This window comes from Zea mays, chromosome 4 (genome assembly GCF_902167145.1).
Source record: "Zea mays cultivar B73 chromosome 4, Zm-B73-REFERENCE-NAM-5.0, whole genome shotgun sequence".
Classification (NCBI taxonomy): Eukaryota; Viridiplantae; Streptophyta; class Magnoliopsida; order Poales; family Poaceae; genus Zea; species Zea mays.
The window spans coordinates 247,038,588-247,057,057 of NC_050099.1; the positions used below are offsets into that span (position 1 = coordinate 247,038,588).

The 18,470-nt window shown below is 58.4% G+C and overlaps 1 protein-coding gene across 2 annotated transcripts in view; it reads right to left on the minus strand.

Moving 5' to 3' along the window:
- The window catches only part of LOC103654937 (ubiquitin-like-specific protease 1C), a 27,745-nt gene extending 10,382 nt beyond the window's left edge, over window positions 1-17,363 (minus strand). The window contains exons 1-2 of one of the 2 annotated variants that reach the window (XM_020552939.2): window positions 16,906-17,363; window positions 16,720-16,798 (exon numbers count right to left, since the gene is read on the minus strand). In XM_020552939.2, the coding sequence (XP_020408528.1) occupies window positions 16,720-16,741 (22 nt within the window). In that variant the 5' untranslated portion in view covers window positions 16,742-16,798; window positions 16,906-17,363. Of the gene's footprint in view, window positions 1-16,719 lie in introns of both variants that reach the window. The other variant, XM_020552940.2, reaches the window with a different exon arrangement.
- Between the last annotated feature and the right edge of the window lie 1,107 nt (window positions 17,364-18,470).

The following is an 18,470-nucleotide window of genomic DNA, read 5'->3' on the forward strand; positions in this document are numbered from 1 at the left end:
GCTCGCCCCGTCCCCTCCCCCGCCGACGGAGGAGGAGGTGGGGCAACCAAGGCCAAGCAGGAGGCGGCACCTCGTCGACTGTCGAGCGAGTCGACGGCGCCGGCGCCTCAACGGGGGGCACGTCGGGCATCGACATCGCGTATGAGACGAAGACAAGCGCCGTCTCCCCGCAACACGCCAACCCCAAGCCAACGGACCACGCCAGCACGCTCGCGAAGGACTTGCTGGGCGTCACCCCCGTACCTGAGACGACGGTGCAGTCAGCCCCTGACGTGACTTCATCACCGCCCGTCGACCAAGAGGTACCAACCGGTTCCCATCTCACGCCTTTTGGATTCAGCCTCGACCCACCAAGCGACTTCGCTTTGGTGGACGCTCTCATAGAGGCGAGTTCAAACCCTCTGGGAATCGTATGCGGTCACCCTGGGACCGGCTGACGGACGTCTCGACCTACCGGCCTTCGGGGTCCGAGGAAGATGATGAGCCCGACTTCTGTTGGGATTTCTCCGGACTTGGTAACCCCAGTGCCATGCGGGACTTTATGACCGCGTGCGACTACTGCCTTTCCGACTGTTCTGACGGTAGCCGCAGCCTCGGCGACGAGGACTGCAGCCCAAGTCGTGAATGTTTCCACGTCGATCTAGGGGGGTCCCAACGAAGGCAACCATCTTGGTATGCTGGAGAACGGTGATCTCCCTAGGCCTGTGCCTCGCGTTGACATCCTACGGGAGCTAGCTGTGGTCCCCGTCCCGGCGGGGGGTCATGACCCATAGCTCGAGCAAATCCGCGAGATGCAGGCCAGGCTCGACGAGGGGGCAGGAACACTTGAGCCAATCCGCCGGGACATCGGGCAGGAATGGGCGGGCCAACCTCCGGCCGGAGAAATGTGTCACCTACCCCAGGGTATCCAGCACCGCATCGCCGACGATGTCAGGGTAAGGCCGCCACTGACTTCAAGTGGAGTCAGCCAGAACCTGGCTGCAGCGGCAATGCTTCTCCGCGCGATGCCGGAGCCATCAACCACCGAGGGGCGTCGTATCCAGGGAGAGCTCAAGAACCTCCTGGAGGACGCCGCGGTCTGACGGGCCGAAAGCTCCGCCTCCCGAAGGCAGGGGCACCCCTTGGAACATCGCGCCGCGACTTCCCGATTCATGCGGGAAGCCTCGGTCCACACCGGGCACATGCGCAACACAGCGCCTGCGGCCCCGGGACGCCTCGGCAACGAGCACCACCACCACAACCGTCGGGCCCACCTCGACGAGAGGGTGCGCCGAGGCTACCACCCTAGGCGTGAGGGACGCTACGACAGCGGGGAGGATCGGAGTCCCTCGCCCGAACCACCCGGTCCGCAGGCTTTCAGCCACGCCATACGACGGGCGCCGTTCCCGACCCGGTTCCGAACCCCGACTACTATCACAAAGTACTCGGGGGAGACGAGACCGGAACTGTGGCTCGCGGACTACCGGCTGGCCTGCCAACTGGGTGGAACGGACGATGACAACCTCATCATCCGCAACCTCCCCCTGTTCCTCTCCGATACCGCTCGCGCCTGGCTGGAACACCTGCCTCCGGGGCAGATCTCCAACTGGGACGACCTGGTCCAAGCCTTCGCCGGCAACTTCCAGGGCACATACGTGCGCCCTAGAAACTCCTGGGATCTCCGAAGCTGTCGGCAGCAGCCGGGAGAGTCTCTCCGGGACTACATCCGGCGATTCTCGAAGCAGCGCACCAAGCTGCCCAACGTCACCGATTCATATGTCATCGGCGCGTTCCTCGCCGGCACCACCTGTCGCGACCTGGTGAGCAAGCTGGGTTGCAAGACCCCCACCAGGGCGAGCGAGCTGATGGACATCGCCACCAAGTTCACCTCTGGCCAAGAGGCGGTTGAGGCCATCTTCCGGAAGGACAAGCAGCCCCAGGGCCGCCCACCGGAAGATGTCCCCGAGGCGTCAACTCAGCGCGGCGCCAAGAAGAAAGGCAAGAAGAAGTCGCAAGCGAAACGCGACGCCGCCGACGCGGACCTTGTCGTCGCCGCCGAGTACAAGAACCCTCGGAAACCTCCTGGAGGTGCCAACCTCTTCGACAAGATGCTCAAGGAGTCGTGCCCCTATCATCAGGGGCCCGTCAAGCACACCCTTGAGGAGTGCGCCATGCTTCGGCGCCACTTTCACAAGGTCGGACCACCCGCGGAGGGTGGCAGGGCTCGCGACGACGACAAGAAGGAAGATCACCAGGCAGGAGAGTTCCCCGAGGTCCGCGACTGCTTCATGATCTACGGTGGGCAAGTGGCGAATGCCTCGGCTCGGCACCGCAAGCAAGAGCGTCGGGAGGTCTGTTCGGTAAAGGTGGCGGCGCCAGTCTACCTAGACTGGTCCGACAAGCCCATCACCTTCGACCGAGACGACCACCCCGACCGCGTGCCGAGCCCGGGGAAATACCCGCTCGTTGTCGACCCCGTCATCGGCGACGTCAGGCTCACCAAGGTCCTCATGGATAGAGGCAGCAGCCTTAACATCATCTACGCCGAGACCCTCGGGCTCCTGCGGGTCGATCTGTCCTCGGTCTGGGCAGGCGCTGCGCCTTTCCACGGGATCATCCCCGAGAAACGCGTCCAGCCCCTCGGACAACTCGATCTACCCGTCTGCTTTGGGACGCCCTCCAACTTTCGAAGGGAGACCCTCACGTTCGAGGTGGTCAGGTTCCGAGGAACCTACCACGCCTTGCTAGGGAGACCATGCTACGCCAAGTTCATGGCCGTCCCCAACTACACCTACCTCAAGCTCAAGATGTCGGGCCCCAACGGGGTCATCACCGTCAGCCCCACATACCGACACGCGTACGAATGCGACGTGGAGTGCGTAGAGTACGCTGAGGCCCTCGCCGAATCCGAGGCCCTCATCGCCGACCCGGAGAGCCTCTCTAAGGAGGCGCCAGATGTGAAGCGCCACGCCGGCAACTTCGAGCCAGCGGAGACGGTTAAATCCGTCCCTCTCGACCCCAGCAGCGACGCCTCCAAGCAGATCCGGATCGGCTTCGAGCTTGATCCTAAATAGGAAGCAGTGCTCGTCGACTTTCTCCGCGCAAACGCCGACGTTTTCGCGTGGAGTCCCTCGAACATGCCCGGCATACCGAGGGATGTCACCGAGCACTCGCTGGATATCCGAGCTGGAGCCCGACCCGTGAAGCAGCCTCTGCGCCGATTCGACGAAGAAAAGCACAAAGCCATAGGCGAGGAGATCCACAAGCTAACGACGGCAGGGTTCATCAAAGAGGTATTCCATCCCGAATGGCTTGCCAACCCTGTGCTTGTGAGAAAGAAAGGAGGGAAATGGCGGATGTGTGTAGACTACACTGGTCTAAACAAAGCATGTCCGAAAGTTCCCTACCCTTTGCCTCGCATCGATCAAATCGTGGATTCCACTGCTGGGTGCGAAACCCTGTCTTTCCTCGATGCCTACTCAGGGTATCACCAGATCAGGATGAAAGAGTTCGACCAGCTCGCGACCTCTTTCATCACACCCCTTCGGCATGTACTGCTATGTTACCATGTCGTTCGGCTTGAGGAATGCGGGTGCAACGTACCAACGGTGCATGAACCATGTGTTCGGCGAACACATTGGCCGAACGGTCGAGGCCTACGTCGATGACATCATAGTCAAGACGAGGAAAGCCTTTGACCTCCTTTCCGACCTTGAAGTGACATTCCGATGGCTCAAGGCGAAAGGCGTGAAGCTCAATCCTGAAAAGTGTGTCTTCGGGGTTCCCCGAGGCATGCTCTTGGGGTTCATCGTCTCCGAGCGAGGCATCGAGGCCAACCCGGAGAAGATCGCAGTCATCACCAGCATGGGGCCCATCAAGGACTTGAAAGGCGTACAGAGAGTCATGGGATGCCTTGCGGCTCTGAGCCGCTTCATCTCGCGCCTCGACGAAAGAGGTCTGCCTCTGTACCGCCTCTTAAGGAAGGCCGGGTGCTTCACTTGGACCCCTGAGGTCGAGGAAGCCCTCGGGAACCTGAAGGCGCTCCTTACAAACGCGCCCATCTTGGTGCCCCCCGCTGCCGGAGAAGCACTCTTGATCTACGTCGCCGCGACCACTCAGGTGGTTAGCGCCGCGATTGTGGTTGAGAGACGAGAAGAGGGGCATGCATTGCCCGTCCAGAGGCCAGTCTACTTCATCAGCGAGGTACTGTCCGAGACCAAGATCCGCTACCCACAAATTCAGAAGCTGTTGTACGCGGTGATGCTGACGGGGCGGAAGTTGCGACACTACTTCGAGTCTCATCCGGTAACTGTGGTGTCATCCTTCCCCCTGGGGGAGATCATCCAGTGCCGCGAGGCCTCGGGTAGAATTGCAAAGTGGGTGGTGGAAATCATGGGCGAGACTATCTCGTTCGCCCCTCGGAAGGCCATCAAGTCCCAGGTGTTGGCGGACTTCGTGGCTGAATGGGTCGACACCCAGCTCCCAACAGCTCCGATCCAACCGAAACTCTGGACCATGTTCTTCGACGGGTCGCTGATGAAGACAGGTGCAGGCGCAGGCCTGCTCTTCATCTCGCCCCTCGGGAAGCACCTACGCTACGTGCTACGCCTCCACTTCCCGACGTCCAACAATGTGGCTGAGTACGAGGCTCTGGTCAACGGTTTGCGCATCGCCATCGAGCTAGGGGTCCGACGCCTCGACGCTCGTGGTGACTCGCTGACTCGCAGCTCGTCATCGACCAAGTCATGAAGAACTCCCACTGCCGCGACCCGAAGATGGAAGCATACTGCGATGAGGTTCGGCGCCTGGAAGACAAGTTCTACGGGCTCGAGCTCAACCACATCGCCCGATGCTACAACGAGACTGCAGACGAGCTGGCTAAAATAGCCTCGGGGCGAACGACGGTTCCCCCGGACGTCTTCTCCCGAGACCTGCTTCAACCCTCCGTCAAGACCGACGACACGCCCGAGCCCAAGAAGGCCTCGGCCCAGCCCGAGGCACCCTCGGCTCAGTCCGAGGTACCCTCGGCACAGTCCGAGGTACCCTCGGCTCGGCCCGAGGCACCCTCGGCTCAACCCGAGGCACCCTCGGCTCGGCCCGAGGTACCCTCAGCCCCCGAGGGTGAGGCATTGCGCGTCGAGGAGGAGCGAAGCGGGGTCACGCCCAATCGAAACTGGCAGACCTCGTACCTGCAATATCTCCACCGAGGAGAGCTACCCCTCGACCGAGCCGAAGCTCGGTGGTTGGCGCGGCGCGCCAAGTTGTTCGTCTTGCTGGGAGACGGGAAGGAACTCTACCACCGCAGCCCCTCGGGCATCCTCCAGCGATGCATTTCCATCGCCAAAGGTCAGGAGCTCCTACAAGAGATACACTCGGGGGCTTGCGGCCATCACGCAGCACCTCGAACCCTTGTCGGAAACGCCTTCCGACAAGGTTTCTATTGGCCGACGGTGGTGACCGACGCCACTAGAATTGTCCGCACCTGCGAAGGGTGTCAGTTCTACACAAGGCAGACCCACCTGCCTGCTTAGGCATTGCAGACCATACCCATCACCTGGCCGTTTGCTGTGTGGGGTCTGGACTTAGTCGGCCCCTTGCAGAAGGCACCCGGGGGCTACACGCACCTGCTGGTCGCCATCGACAAATTCTCCAAGTGGATCGAGGTCCGACCCCTAAACAACATCAGGTCCGAACAGGCGGTGGCGTTCTTCACCAACATCATCCATCACTTTGGGGTCCCAAACTCCATCATCACCGACAAAGGCACCCAGTTCACCGGCAGAAAGTTCCTGGACTTCTGCGAGGATCACCACATCCGGGTGGACTGGGCCGCCGTGGCCCACCCCATGACAAATGGGCAGGTAGAACGACAACTCAAGCCTCGGATCTACAACGACCTCAACAAGTTCGGCAAGCGGTGGATGAAGGAACTCCCCTCGGTGGTCTGGAGCCTGAGGACAACGCCGAGCCGAGCCACAGGCTTCACACTGTTCTTCCTAGTCTATGGGGCCGAGGCCATCTTGCCCACAGACTTAGAATACGGTTCCCCGAGGACGAGGGCCTACGCGGACCAAAGCAATCAAGCTAATCGAGAAGACTCACTGGACCAGCTGGAAGAGGCTCGGGACATGGCCTTACTACACTCGGCGCGGTACCAGCAGTCCCTGCGACGCTACCACGCCCGAGGGGTTTGGTCTCGAGACCTCCAGGTGGCGACCTGGTGCTTCGGCTGCGACAAGACGCCCGAGGGTGGCATAAGCTCACGCCTCCCTGGGAAGGGCCGTTCGTCATCGCCAAAGTTCTGAAGCCCGGAACGTACAAGCTGGCCAACAGTCAAGGCGAGGTCTACAGCAACGCTTGGAACATCCAACAGCTACGTCGCTTCTACCCTTAAGATGCTTTCAAGTCGTTCGTATGCCTCGTTCCCACGCAAAGTTTGGTCATCAAGGAAGGGTCAGCCTTGCCTCGGCAAAGCCCGACCCTCCCTCGGGGGCTAAAAGGGGGGAACCCCCTCTGCGTCAAGATTTTCAATCAAAAAGGCTTCCGCGTTCCCCCGGCTATGTCGGTAGCAGGACCCCAAGAAGCGAACGCGGGTGCATGTAAATGGCAAGGCTGACTGAGCCGAGGGACTCCTATGCCTCTGGGTTACGGATACCTCACTCGTCACCTACCACGAAAAATGACTCCTACTTGGGCAAGCCACCCTGCTACTGACGAACGGGGCCGGACACGCAAAATGAAAGGAAAAGGGGCACGACTTTATACTACGATGATAAAGTGTTCGGGCCTCAGCGGCCGCAAAAGACACATGTGCATTCAAAGGAAACTGCTCCGGCAGAGTTAGGTGTTGCCCGGGGAAGGAGTCGCGCCTTCGGCTTCGTCCCCGCCTTCGGCAAAGTCCACCCCGGCTTCGGACGACGGCGCAGGCGGGAGGATCTCTGCCTCGAAGGTGGTCGCCAGCACTGCGCTCGGGCCCACGGCGGCCGCGTCGAGCCTCTGGACTTCAGTCAGGGCAGCTTCATCTTCGTCAGGGAGGCAATACCCCTCGCTGACCCGCTCCAGATCCACGACGTAGTGGGAAGCGAGCACGGCGAAGGCCCGCCTGACGTCGTGGTGTAGCGCCTCGCGGAGTCTGTCGCGCACGTGGTCACCCAAGGCCTGCAGGCGACTTTGAGGGGAGCTCCCTGAGGGGACGTCGCCGAAGCCAAAGACCCGACAGAAGTCCGAGATGGCCTCGGACATGGCCGTGTGGTCGGCCTCCCTCTGCTCGGCCGCCTGGGCAAGCGCCCTGGTGGACTCATCAAGGGCAGACTCGAGCTCTGCGAGCAGCCAGAGTGCAAGGCCTCAAACACAAGTGGAGGAAACAAGCTGAAACGAAAACCGAAAATAGCCAGGACATACCTCTGACTCGGGCACGCTGCTCTGAGGCTGCGGCTTGGGCTACGACTAGGTTTGCTGCAAGGGCTCCGGCCCGGCTTTCTGCCTCGGCAGCCCGGCCCCGAGATTGATCTCGCTCATCGACGACCTGGTCGAACTCCGACTGCCGTTGCTGCACCTCTGCCCGTGCCGCTGCTGCCTCTGCTCTCAGATCGACGTAGAGCAACCGAAGGTCCGCCACCTCGGCGCCCTGCTGGGAGAAACGCGCGGTAGCCCCGGCGAGCGAGGTCCTCAGGGATCGCAGCGAGCCCTAGACATCGACCTCATGGCGGATGAACAACGACTTGGCGGTGCTCAGATCCGTCAGATCCTGAGGGAAGGAAGTGAGGCGTCACAAAGGACGCCTTGATCACAAAAAAGGTATGCCTGAAATCATTACCTGGAGGATCTTAGGGACGTCCCTGCAAAAGACCTCCAAGGATGACCGGAGCGACCCCACCGTTGCTTCGGCACACTCGCGGAGCTCATCCCAAGACTGCTCCTCCCGCTCATCGTCAAGAACGAAGAAGGGATCCGAAGCCTCACGGGTCCGGAACCGGAGCAACTGGCGCCGCCCCTCGGAGCTCCGCCGCGCGGGGACAAGGCTGCCGCTCGGCGGGACGGGTCGCGTTTCCATGCCCCCCTCCTCCGAGGCACCAAGCGCCGACGCCTCGGCCATCTCAGCGTCGGCGGCGACAGGTCGCTCCCCGACCGGGACGACAGTGGCTTCGGTAGCAGCTGGCGCCAGCGCCAGCGGTATGTCTGGTGGGCCCGAGGCCACGTCTGCGCCAGCCGCCACCCCCAGCGTGACGGCCACCTCGACAGAAGAGCCGGCCTCGGGAACTCGCTCCACGGCGACTGGTGCCGCCTGAGCCCCCCGCTGTGGGGCGCCTTGCGAGAAGGTCAGCTGAACGGCGAGGCCCGGCGCGGCACCGGCTGCGGAAGCCGACGCCGTCTTAAGGACTTTCCGAGGAGCCAGATCGGTCAGGCCATGGCTTCGCTTGCTGAGGAGGAAAGGAAAGTCGCGGTTGGGACATACAAATGAGGAGCCAGGACGAAGACGTTCTAAGGTACTTACCCGCTCCGGGCCATGATCAACCGTGCCTGAGGAGAGGTCTCTCGGATCTCGACCCCCGAAGGTACCGCCGAGGTCCGCCTCGCCGCCAGCTTCGGTACCATCCTCGCCTTGGGCACCTTGGATGCCCGGGAGACGGACTGCCCAGGCGCTGCCACGGCGACCTGAGGGTCGCTCTCCTGCGCTGCCGGCATGGGCGACGACTCTCGGGGAACAGGCGCCCGGCCTGACTCCCCGGGGTCACCTCAACTTCCCCAGCCGAGGGGTCGAGTACCCCCTCGGTCTGCCCACGCTCTTCGGGCCGGGACCTCGGCGTCCCGACCCCGGGAACTGACGGCGCCAGCCCGCTCGGGGGCTGGCTTGACGACTCCTGACCTAGCCTCAAACCCGGGCTGAGGCCAAGGCGGGCAGCCATGTCGTCATCCTCGTCATCGTCTTCATCATCGTCGTCGTCAGGCGTTTCCGGCGACAGCTCCCTCGGGAGTCCATCCCTCTCCTGCCAACAACAGAGCTTTTCCAAGGCGTCTCGGGCCCGCGTCCGCTCGCGGGCCCGAGCCTTCTTCGCGTCCTTTCTCTTCTTCTTCTCCTCCGCGGCAACTCGCCGCGCTGCTCGGTCCACCGCGTCCTCCGGGACCCGTGGCCGGGAAGGCTTGTGACACCCTACCTCCTGGAGACAGATGAAAAGTCTCGACCGTAAGGACCAAGGGCAATCCGAAGCAAGGAGAAAGAAGGAGCGAACACTCACCAGGGACACACACCCGCGGTCGGGGCGCATCAAGGCCTGGGAGAAGGCACTGGCGTCCGGTTTTCCCAACGCGACGGCCACCCGCCCGTGGAGAACGTCGATGGGAAGGGGATCCGAGGACATCCGCGAGCCCTCCAAGTCAGCCTCTGGCGTCATCTCCCAAAGCGGCAACCGCCGCTCTGCCAAGGGAAGAACCCTCCGGCGATGAATGGCGGCAATCACTCCCGCAGCGGTGAGCCCTCCTTTCCGCAACGCCTCCAGGGCCTTGAGAAGGGGCTCGAGATTCTTCTGTCTGTCGTGCGGAGTCCCGTAGCGCCAAGCATGGGCGGCGACGGTGACCACTCGCTGAGAAAATGATGGGAGCCTCTCGTCGTCATTCCGGAGATAGAACCACCGGCGCTGCCACCCTTTATTCGAGGACGCAAGGACGGGGGGAATATACTACGACGCCCGCGACTGCCTCAGCTGGAGGATGCAGCCGCCGGCCCGCACTGCCGCACAGACCCTTCTCTCCCCCGTCGGCGAAGCAAAAAAGCTCCGCGGAGAAGAAATGAGTCCACAAGTCCCAGTGGGGGTCGATCCCCAAGTATCCTTCGCACACCGCTACGAAGATGGCGGCTTGCGAGATGGAGTTGGGGCTGAGGTTGTGCAACTCCACCCCGTAGTTATGCAGGATCGCCCGCATGAAGCGGCTTGTCGGAACACCGAATTCGCGCTCGTGGAAGGAGACGAAGCTCACGACGTACCCCGGCGGCGGGGACGGGGCGGCTCCGTTCGGGGGGGAATCCACTCCGGCTGCCTCTCATCAGAGTGAGGGCGAAGTAAACCCTCAGCAACGAGGTCCTCCAGGTCATCCGTCGTGACTGTGGAGAAAGGCCATGGGTCGCGCGGCGAAATAATGGTCACCCGGTCGGCCATCACCGAGCAGAAGGGGTGGCGGCGGAAAGGACTGGGTGGGCGGTTTCCTTTTCTCTAGCTAAATCTCTCAGGTTGCGAAAACCTAAGAAGGAGGCAAGAAGCAGAGCAAAGAACCGTCACCAGACCCTCCCCCGAGTATATAAAGACCAAGGCAAGACCCGTTCAACGCGTCGCCCGAACCCGCCGCGGGATTCAAAGACCCAAAGCGAAACGACCGTTCCTCGAACGGCTCACGCACGCGCAACGGCCGCCCCGCGAACCACTCACCCCGTTGCATTAACTCCGCGGTGGGACAGGCGGCGCCTCAGGCAGGAGAAGCAAGCGACGCTTCGCCTTCATCATAATGACCACGTCAAAAAAGGTACGCCACGCCATTCGATTTCGTATCCTTTTCCTTTTCCTCTTTCTCTCTCTTACAACAGGGATCGGGAAAGGGGGATACCCCGAAAAGGATCCTTCTCCGTGAAGAAAACAGGCCCCGAGCCTCCCTACTGATCAGAGGTTCAAAGGCTGGCCCCTCAGAGGGGTTCAACAGCCGCCTCAGAGCGCCTGGGTTCCGCGCCCACTACTGGTCAGACGTTCGAAGGCCGGCCCCTCGAAGGGTTCAACGGCCGCCTCAGGCCACTCGGGCTCCGCGCCCACTACTGATCAGGGGTTCGTAGGCTAGCCCTCGAAGGGTTCACAGCCGCCTCAGACACAGAGCGAGGGATGACCCTGGGTAGGTTCGATACATAACCGAGGCTCGGGCTACGCTCCCGAGGTACCCTAGGACATTTCCGAGACCAGCGGGAATGATCTTGTAACGGAATCCCATCAGAGGGAGGCATCGAGCCCTTGGACCCCGTCGAAAGGGGACCGGGTCCGGCAGATCATCCGCAGGTACTTTTGGAGCGCGCCTCTGGGCCTCTAGCCGACCCCTAACAAATGGGGCACGGGCGTCCACTCGGATTACCCGCCAGCAGCTCACCGGAGACACCATGTTCGGCGCCCTCTGAGGGCAACATGGCGCTTTCCCCCCTCCTCCTTGCGGAAAGGCGACGCAGGGGCGTATGTAAAAAAGTCGAGTCTGTCCTCGACCGTCCTCTCGCCCTGTGCAGAGGCTCGGGGGCTGCTCTCGCGAACCTGGCTCCGGCCAAACCGTTGACAGCGTCAACATACCAGCCCGAGAACTTGGACCCGACCGTGCACCCGGGCTACGGCCAGCTCGCATGAGGGAACAACCAGACTAGCCGAAGTGTCGCGAAATGCATTAAGACCTCGAAGGAGTCAAACCACTCCTCCGAGGCCTTGGGGACTACACCCGGCGGGTGCGCTCGTGCGCACCCACCGGAACAAAACGCAACCGAGAAAGGCTGGCCCCCTTGCAAAAAAGTGCGACAAAAGCCTCCAAGCGAGTATTAACACTCCCTTCGAGGCTCGGGGGCTACTGTCGGGGACCATAATTAGGGATACCCTCAAGGCTCCTAAATCTCAGCTGGTAACCCCCATCAGCACAAAGCTGCAAAGGCCTGATGGGTGCAACTAAGTCAAAGGTCGGTCCATTCGAGGGACGCGATCACGCCTCGCCCGAGCCCAGCCTCGGGCAAGGGCAGCCGACCCCGGAGGATCTACGTCTCGCCCGAAGACCCCCTCCAGCAACGGGCATACCCTCGGCTCGCCCGAGGCCCAGTCTTCACCGAGAAGCAACCTTGGCCAACTCGCCACGCCAACCGACCAAATCGCAGGGGCATTTAATGCAAAGGTGGCATGACACCTTTATGCTGACGCACGCCCCCAGTCGACAGAGCCGAAGTGACCGTAGTCACTTCGCCGCTCCACTGACCGGTCTGACAAGAGGACAGCGCCGCCTGCGCCGCTCCGACTGCTGTGCCACTCGACAGAGTGAGGCTGACAGCAGCCAAGTCCGGCCTCAGGCGCCATAGGAAACTCCGCTTCGCCCGACCCCAGGGCTCGGACTCGGGCTCAGCCCCGAAAGACGGCGAACTCCGCTCCGCCCGACCCCAGGGCTCAGACTCGGGCTCAGCCCCGGAAGACGGCGAACTCCGCTTCGCCCGACCCCAGGGCTCGGACTCGGGCTCAGCCTCGGAAGACGGCGAACTCCGCTCCGCCCGACCTCAGGGCTCGGACTCGGGCTCAGCCCCGGAAGACGGCGAACTCCGCTCGCCCAACCCCAGGGCTCGGACTTGGGCTCAGCCCCGGAAGATGACGAACTCCGCCTCGCCCGACCCCAGGGCTCGGACTCGGGCTCAGCCCCGAAGGATGATGAACTCCGCTTCGCCCGACCCCAGGGCTCGGACTCAGCCCTGGCATCAGCCGACGGTCTCCGCCTCGTCCGACCCGGGGGCTTGGACTCGACCTCGACCTTGGGAGACAGACTCGACCTCGACCTCGACCTCGGAGGAGCCTCCACCTCGCCCAACCTAGGGCACGGACCGACCACGTCAACAGGAGGCGCCATCATTACCCTGCCCCAAGCTGACTCAGGCTACGGGGAACAAGACCGGCGTCCCATCTGGCTCATTCCGCCAGACAAGTAATGATGGCGCCCCGCACGCTCTATGACGACGGCGGCTCTCAGCCCCCTTATGGAAGTAAGAGGACGTCAGCAAGGACTCGACAGCCCCGACAGCTGTCCTTCCGCCAGGCTCCAGCGCTCCTCCGACGGCCACAACACCACACGAACCGGGTGCCAAAACCTCTCCGGCTGCCACGATGGCATGTACTTAGGGCGCTAGCTCTCCTCCGCTAGACACGTTAGCACACTGCTACACCCCCATTATACACCTGGATCCTCTCCTTACGCCTATAAAAGGAAGGACCAGGGCCCTCTTACAGAGGGTTGGCCGCGCGGGGAAGGACGGGACAGCGCTCGCGTGAGGCCGCTCGCTCCCTCCCGCGTGGACGCTTGTAACCCCCTACTGCAAGCGCACCTGACCTGGGCGCGGGACAAACACGAAGGCCGCGAGATTCCACCTCTCACGCCCGTCTCCGTCCGGCTTCCTCCCCCCTTCGCGCTCCGTCTCGCACCGACCCATCTGGGCTGGGGCACGCGGCGATAATTTACTCGTCGGTCCAGGGACCCCCGGGTTTCGAAACGCCGACAACACCTATAACAGGAAACACATCTACTACATCTCTCCCCAAGCTCACCTGCTACCTTTGCACAAGGCGTAGTTGTAGATAAGTATCACCGAAATTCTTGAATTATATTTTTGGATGGAGGGAGTAGTATTTAAAAAAGATCCTTGCATGCAATTTCTTTTGTTTCAATAATGTTTTCAACTTAAATTCCTTTTTTGCATGCGTGACATTTATTCTTCATAATATTTTTCCCATGGATCTGACTTGTGAGTCATTTTTATAAACCAATGCCAAACATGAATCCAAGTTTCTTACTTGAAAACCCCGAACAAACACCATTAGCAGGAGGCACTCGTGTTGAGGTCGTTCATCGACGACGAGAAGAAACTTAGCGACTGCCAGTTCGTAGAAATAGTCCTATGTGGCCGCATGTGCCGCTATGTACGACAAGCTCCGGTGCAGCCGCCGCTTGGACACGGTGCGGTGCGGCTGCTCCGCGCTGTCCATCGTCAAGCAGGGGGACCTCATGGTCGTCGCCAACGTCGACGACTCTCGGGTTGTTCTGAGCATCGCATTTGACGACGATGTCATCACGTCGTCCAGCTCATCATCCACCTGAAGGCCAACCTGCCACGTAAATTGCTACTGACCGGCCATGAACTCTTGTGCGTTGGGACGATGGCTGTTGTTGACGTTGTGTGAGTGTCATTGAACATTATGTATGTAGAGGAGTAGCGCATCTGGTGGTGCAACGGCCAGGGGTACTACCTTGCTGATGAGCGTAGGGTGCACTTCGTTTTACAGCGCAACCAAGAGTCATCAGTACTCGGTATGTCGCGCGCGTTCGACGACTACTATATCGAGGACCGTGGCGTCATCTTGACGACGCATGAGGTGACGCAGAGGAGGACCGACAATAATGACCAATTCATCATCCTCGCCACTGTTGTGGTAGCTTTTGTGCCGACTTGCCTTTAATTCTCTTCGCAAACACACACACTTGCTTTTTTGTTTAAGCAAAAGCATATGGTGGTACGTGTCTAATGACTAACGATGTACGGGGGAATTTCTTCCTGCATGTGTGGAACGTGCTCTCCAATGATGAGACCATGCAAACCGTGACATATATCGAAGTCTGCATGATACTGATGGTTGCAATATAGTGGTGAAATAGATAGATTAAAAATAACAAAATTTATGTATGGCCAGAATCACAAATTGATTATAAAACATTTTCTCATAATGGTATAACACATATTTTGTATATAAGTTTGAAAGGAAAATAGGCTCAAACCTTTTCCTAAATGATTTTGGTGGTTGAATTGCCCAACACAAATAATTGGACTAACTAGTTTGCTCTAGATTATATGTTCTACAGGTGTCAAAGGTTCATCTACAACTATACTAAATCGACTGTCCGGAATACCGTAGATTATTCCGGACAGGAGAAGCTTTTTGGGAAATCAGGCCAAGCGCGGACCATCTGGGCCTTTGCGGCGGACCGTTCGCGACACCTAAATAACCATCGGACAGAACCAATGCAAAAACACTCTACTGCGGACCGTCCGATGGAAGAGAAAGCACCGTCCGAGACCACGCGCGGACCGTCCGGCCTCAGGTGCGTATTTTCCGGTAGGAGAGGAACTGAAAAACCCGAAGGTGACGGGTTCAGTAAAATGAATTATAGCGTCCTCGCGGACCGTCCAAGGTGCACGACCGGACCGTCCGCGACTGCCTTTGTCTGACATCTGACGACGCATTAAATGCAATATAGCCGTTGATATAGCTGTTACTGCTGACCATTGCGTTTTGAGCCGTTGATCTGCAGGGGCGGACCGTCCGGTCCAGGGGGCGGACCGTCCGCGGTTGGCAGAATGGAGCAACAGCTAGGAAGTGGTTGGTGGCTATAAATACAACCCCAACCACCTCTATTCACTTCATCCAAGCATTCCAACCTTCAACATTCAATACAAGAGCTAGCAATCAATTCCAAGACAAAATCAAAGCCTCCAATCTCTCCAAGTTCCACAATTGAGACAAGTGATCATTAGTGATTAGTGACTTAAGAGAGAGAGTGATCCGTGTGTTATTTGTCGCTCTTGTCGCTTGGCTTTTGCAATCGTGCTTTCTTCCTTCCCATTCTTATTCTCAAGGCACTTGTAATCAAAGCAGGAGTCACTCCGGGATATCATTACAAATATGGTTTTCTCGGGGGACTCTATAGAAGAACAGCTTCTAGCATTAAATCAGATCTATCTTGATCTGGTCGTTCATGGACACAGTAGTGACTACTTTTTAATGATTCTCAATTAATTATTTTAATTAACAGTTGCTGTAGGCAACTAGCATTTTGTTTTGTCATGGAATCGAGTCTATTTGTTCTTTTTTCGTTTCGTTGGAAAAACCCACGCCAACCACAAGTCTCCCTTTCTCTTTTGGCACTAAGTTTGTAGTGGTCCTTGTGGGGTCTAAGTGACCCGTTTGATTAAGAAGAAAGCTCACTCGGTCTAAGTGACCGTTTGAGAGAGGGAAAGGGTTGAAAGAGACCCGGTCTCTGTGACCACCTCAACGGGGAGTAGGTTTGCAAGAACCGAACCTCGGTAAAACAAATTATCGTGTCACTCTCGCTATTTGCTTGTGATTTGTTTTTCACCCTCTCTTTCGGACTCGTTTATATTTCTAACGCTAACTCGACTTGTAGTTGTGCTTAAGTTCATAAATTTCAGATTCGCCCTATTCACCCCCCCTCTAGGCGACTTTCAAAGTTATCGTAGTATACTGTTATTATATATTCCCGTTGCAACACACGAGTACTCAGCTAGTTGAAAGTTTAAGCCTTGTTCGATGCACCTAACAAGAAATAGGAAGCAAAGTTTTAATTGAGAAATTATGTAAGAGACCAAGTGAGAAAATAAGTGATCTGTTCTCGACAAGTATGCAATGTTATGTTAGAAAGCAGAAAATGGGTTGCACAGGCCTAACACTGATAGGAACGGTAGAAATCAAATATGTTAAGAACCCCGGATTTAAGAGATAAAGAGAAGTACCTAAGCACAAACATATGCAGTAGAACAAACATGACAAGCTCAGTATCGGAGAATTAAAAAAAAATCTTTTCAAACTGCTTATCCACATCTCTAACCACATCAAATGGTGCGGCTGGGGCCTTATCGCAAAGCGTGATGAGTCTCTTCACCCAAACCATAGGTGCCAAATCAGGTTTTCCCATAATTTGAGCGGGTTGTTCAAAATCCACTGGTCCAATGTTACATATCACTCCAATCAAGGGAGATACATTATACCATAACCCGATGATTCAAATGCGCCCTAAACGACCAAACATATCACAATAATCAACACAATATAATTGCAACTTCTGCCAATCATGAGAAAGATAATTGATCAAGGCTGGATGCAATCGAAGGGGAGGAAAGCACAAAAAAAGAGAAAACAAAGCACGCCAACATCGAGAAAGATTCCGCCAAGCTCAAGGGAGAGGGAGTACATCTTATGGGCGTGGAGCTCATGCTGCTTCGCTCACATGGCGCCCCCTCGCCATAATCCTTGAAGAACCCCGCTTGTAGCTAGAACACATGCACCGGCCAAACACGTTCGACAATTAAACCCCTCGCAGGTCACCTCAGCGCATGCGCATATCGAAGAGCACATCAGAGGCACACCACAAACCTACCTCGTAGCTGATGTAGATGTCCGCGACGCAGACCCAGAACTATGCGTAGCGGCTCCACGGGCGGAGGTGGTCGGAGATGTGCTCCTGGACTCGGTGCCCACCATGCAGAGGTCTCCGGACGACGGTGGACTAGTGGAGTAGTAGCCCTCCAGGCCAAAGGTGATAGATATGTGCCGCCCCATGAGGCGCGAGCGGAAGTGTTGCATGTGGCCGTCGCGATCGTGAAACGGGTGGCGCCCGTCGGAGACGGTGAGAGTGGCGAAGGCGTGGAGGAGCGAGGCACTGGTGGTGGGGGGGGCAACGATGGAGGGGAGCAGCGAGAAGGAGCACTGCTGAGAGGAGGAGTCAGGGCCGAAGATGTGTGGTCCTCATCGACAAAGTACCTGGTGGATACCTCGAGGATGGGGACCCGAGCGCCGAACCTCCGCCGATGGGCAGGTCGAGCGCGAAGGGGAGGTTGGAAGGCACCGAGGACGGGGTGTGGCACTGAGGCTGATTCACAGGCAAAAGCGGGCGTCGAGACGTAGGAGACCTCCCAGTCGTAGTAGACGTACAAGTCTCCCACCCGCGCTGCAGCCAAACAGGAGCAGCGACGACATTGGCAGCAGAAACTTGGGTGTCGTTTAGTTCATATATTGGTAACGTAATGAGTAACCGATAACGTTAAATCATATTTGTTTAAGTTCAACCGTAATCGATATCAGACTACAAATGGATATCGCCTTATTCAAAATTATTACCACCGGTATTAAAGTGTAAATCGTTACCACTACCATTTACGCTAAATTTCACAAATAAAATGGTACCTTGGTCGACAAAGGTGGCTCTATCGATCTCGTCCCCAGGATTTGAATCTCAGCCTCGTGGCTAAGCCTCGGCGGTCATTCCCGAATCCAACGACCCATCGACGAATGGAGACGGGCGAAGGAGGAAGAGGGGGAGGAGGCACAAGAAGAAAATCGAGACAGACGAGGACTGGGGCAGGCGAGCGGGACATCAAGTGGTTGTCGGAAGCCGCAACAATGATGGGCGTGAACGAGCCATCCATACCCGCCCAGGACATGACGCCTAGCCCCAGCTAGGGGTGGAAACGAGCCGAGCCGAGCTCGGCTCGCTGCGGCTCGCTCATATAACGAGCCGAGCTCGATGCGGCTCGCTCATCTCACGAGCTCGAAAAAGCGGCTCGGCTCGGCTCGTTCCTGGCTCACGAGCCAGCTCGTCGAGCCAACGAGCTTAGGCATAAAATTTGTCGGGGACCATAATTAGGGGTACCCTCAAGACGCCTAATTCTCAGCTGGTAACCCCCATCAGCGTAAAGCTGCAAAGGCCTGATGGGTACGATTAAGTCAGGGATCAGTCCACACGAGTGACTCGATCACGCTTCACCCGAGCCTAGCCTCGGCCAAGGGCAGCCGACCTCGAGAGACTTCTGTCTCGCCCGAGGCCCCCCTTTTTACGGCGGACACATCACCGGCTCGCCCGAGGCCTTGGCTTCGCTCAGAAGCAACCCTGACTAAATCGCCACACTGACTGACCAAGTTGCAGGAGCATTTAACGCAAAGGTG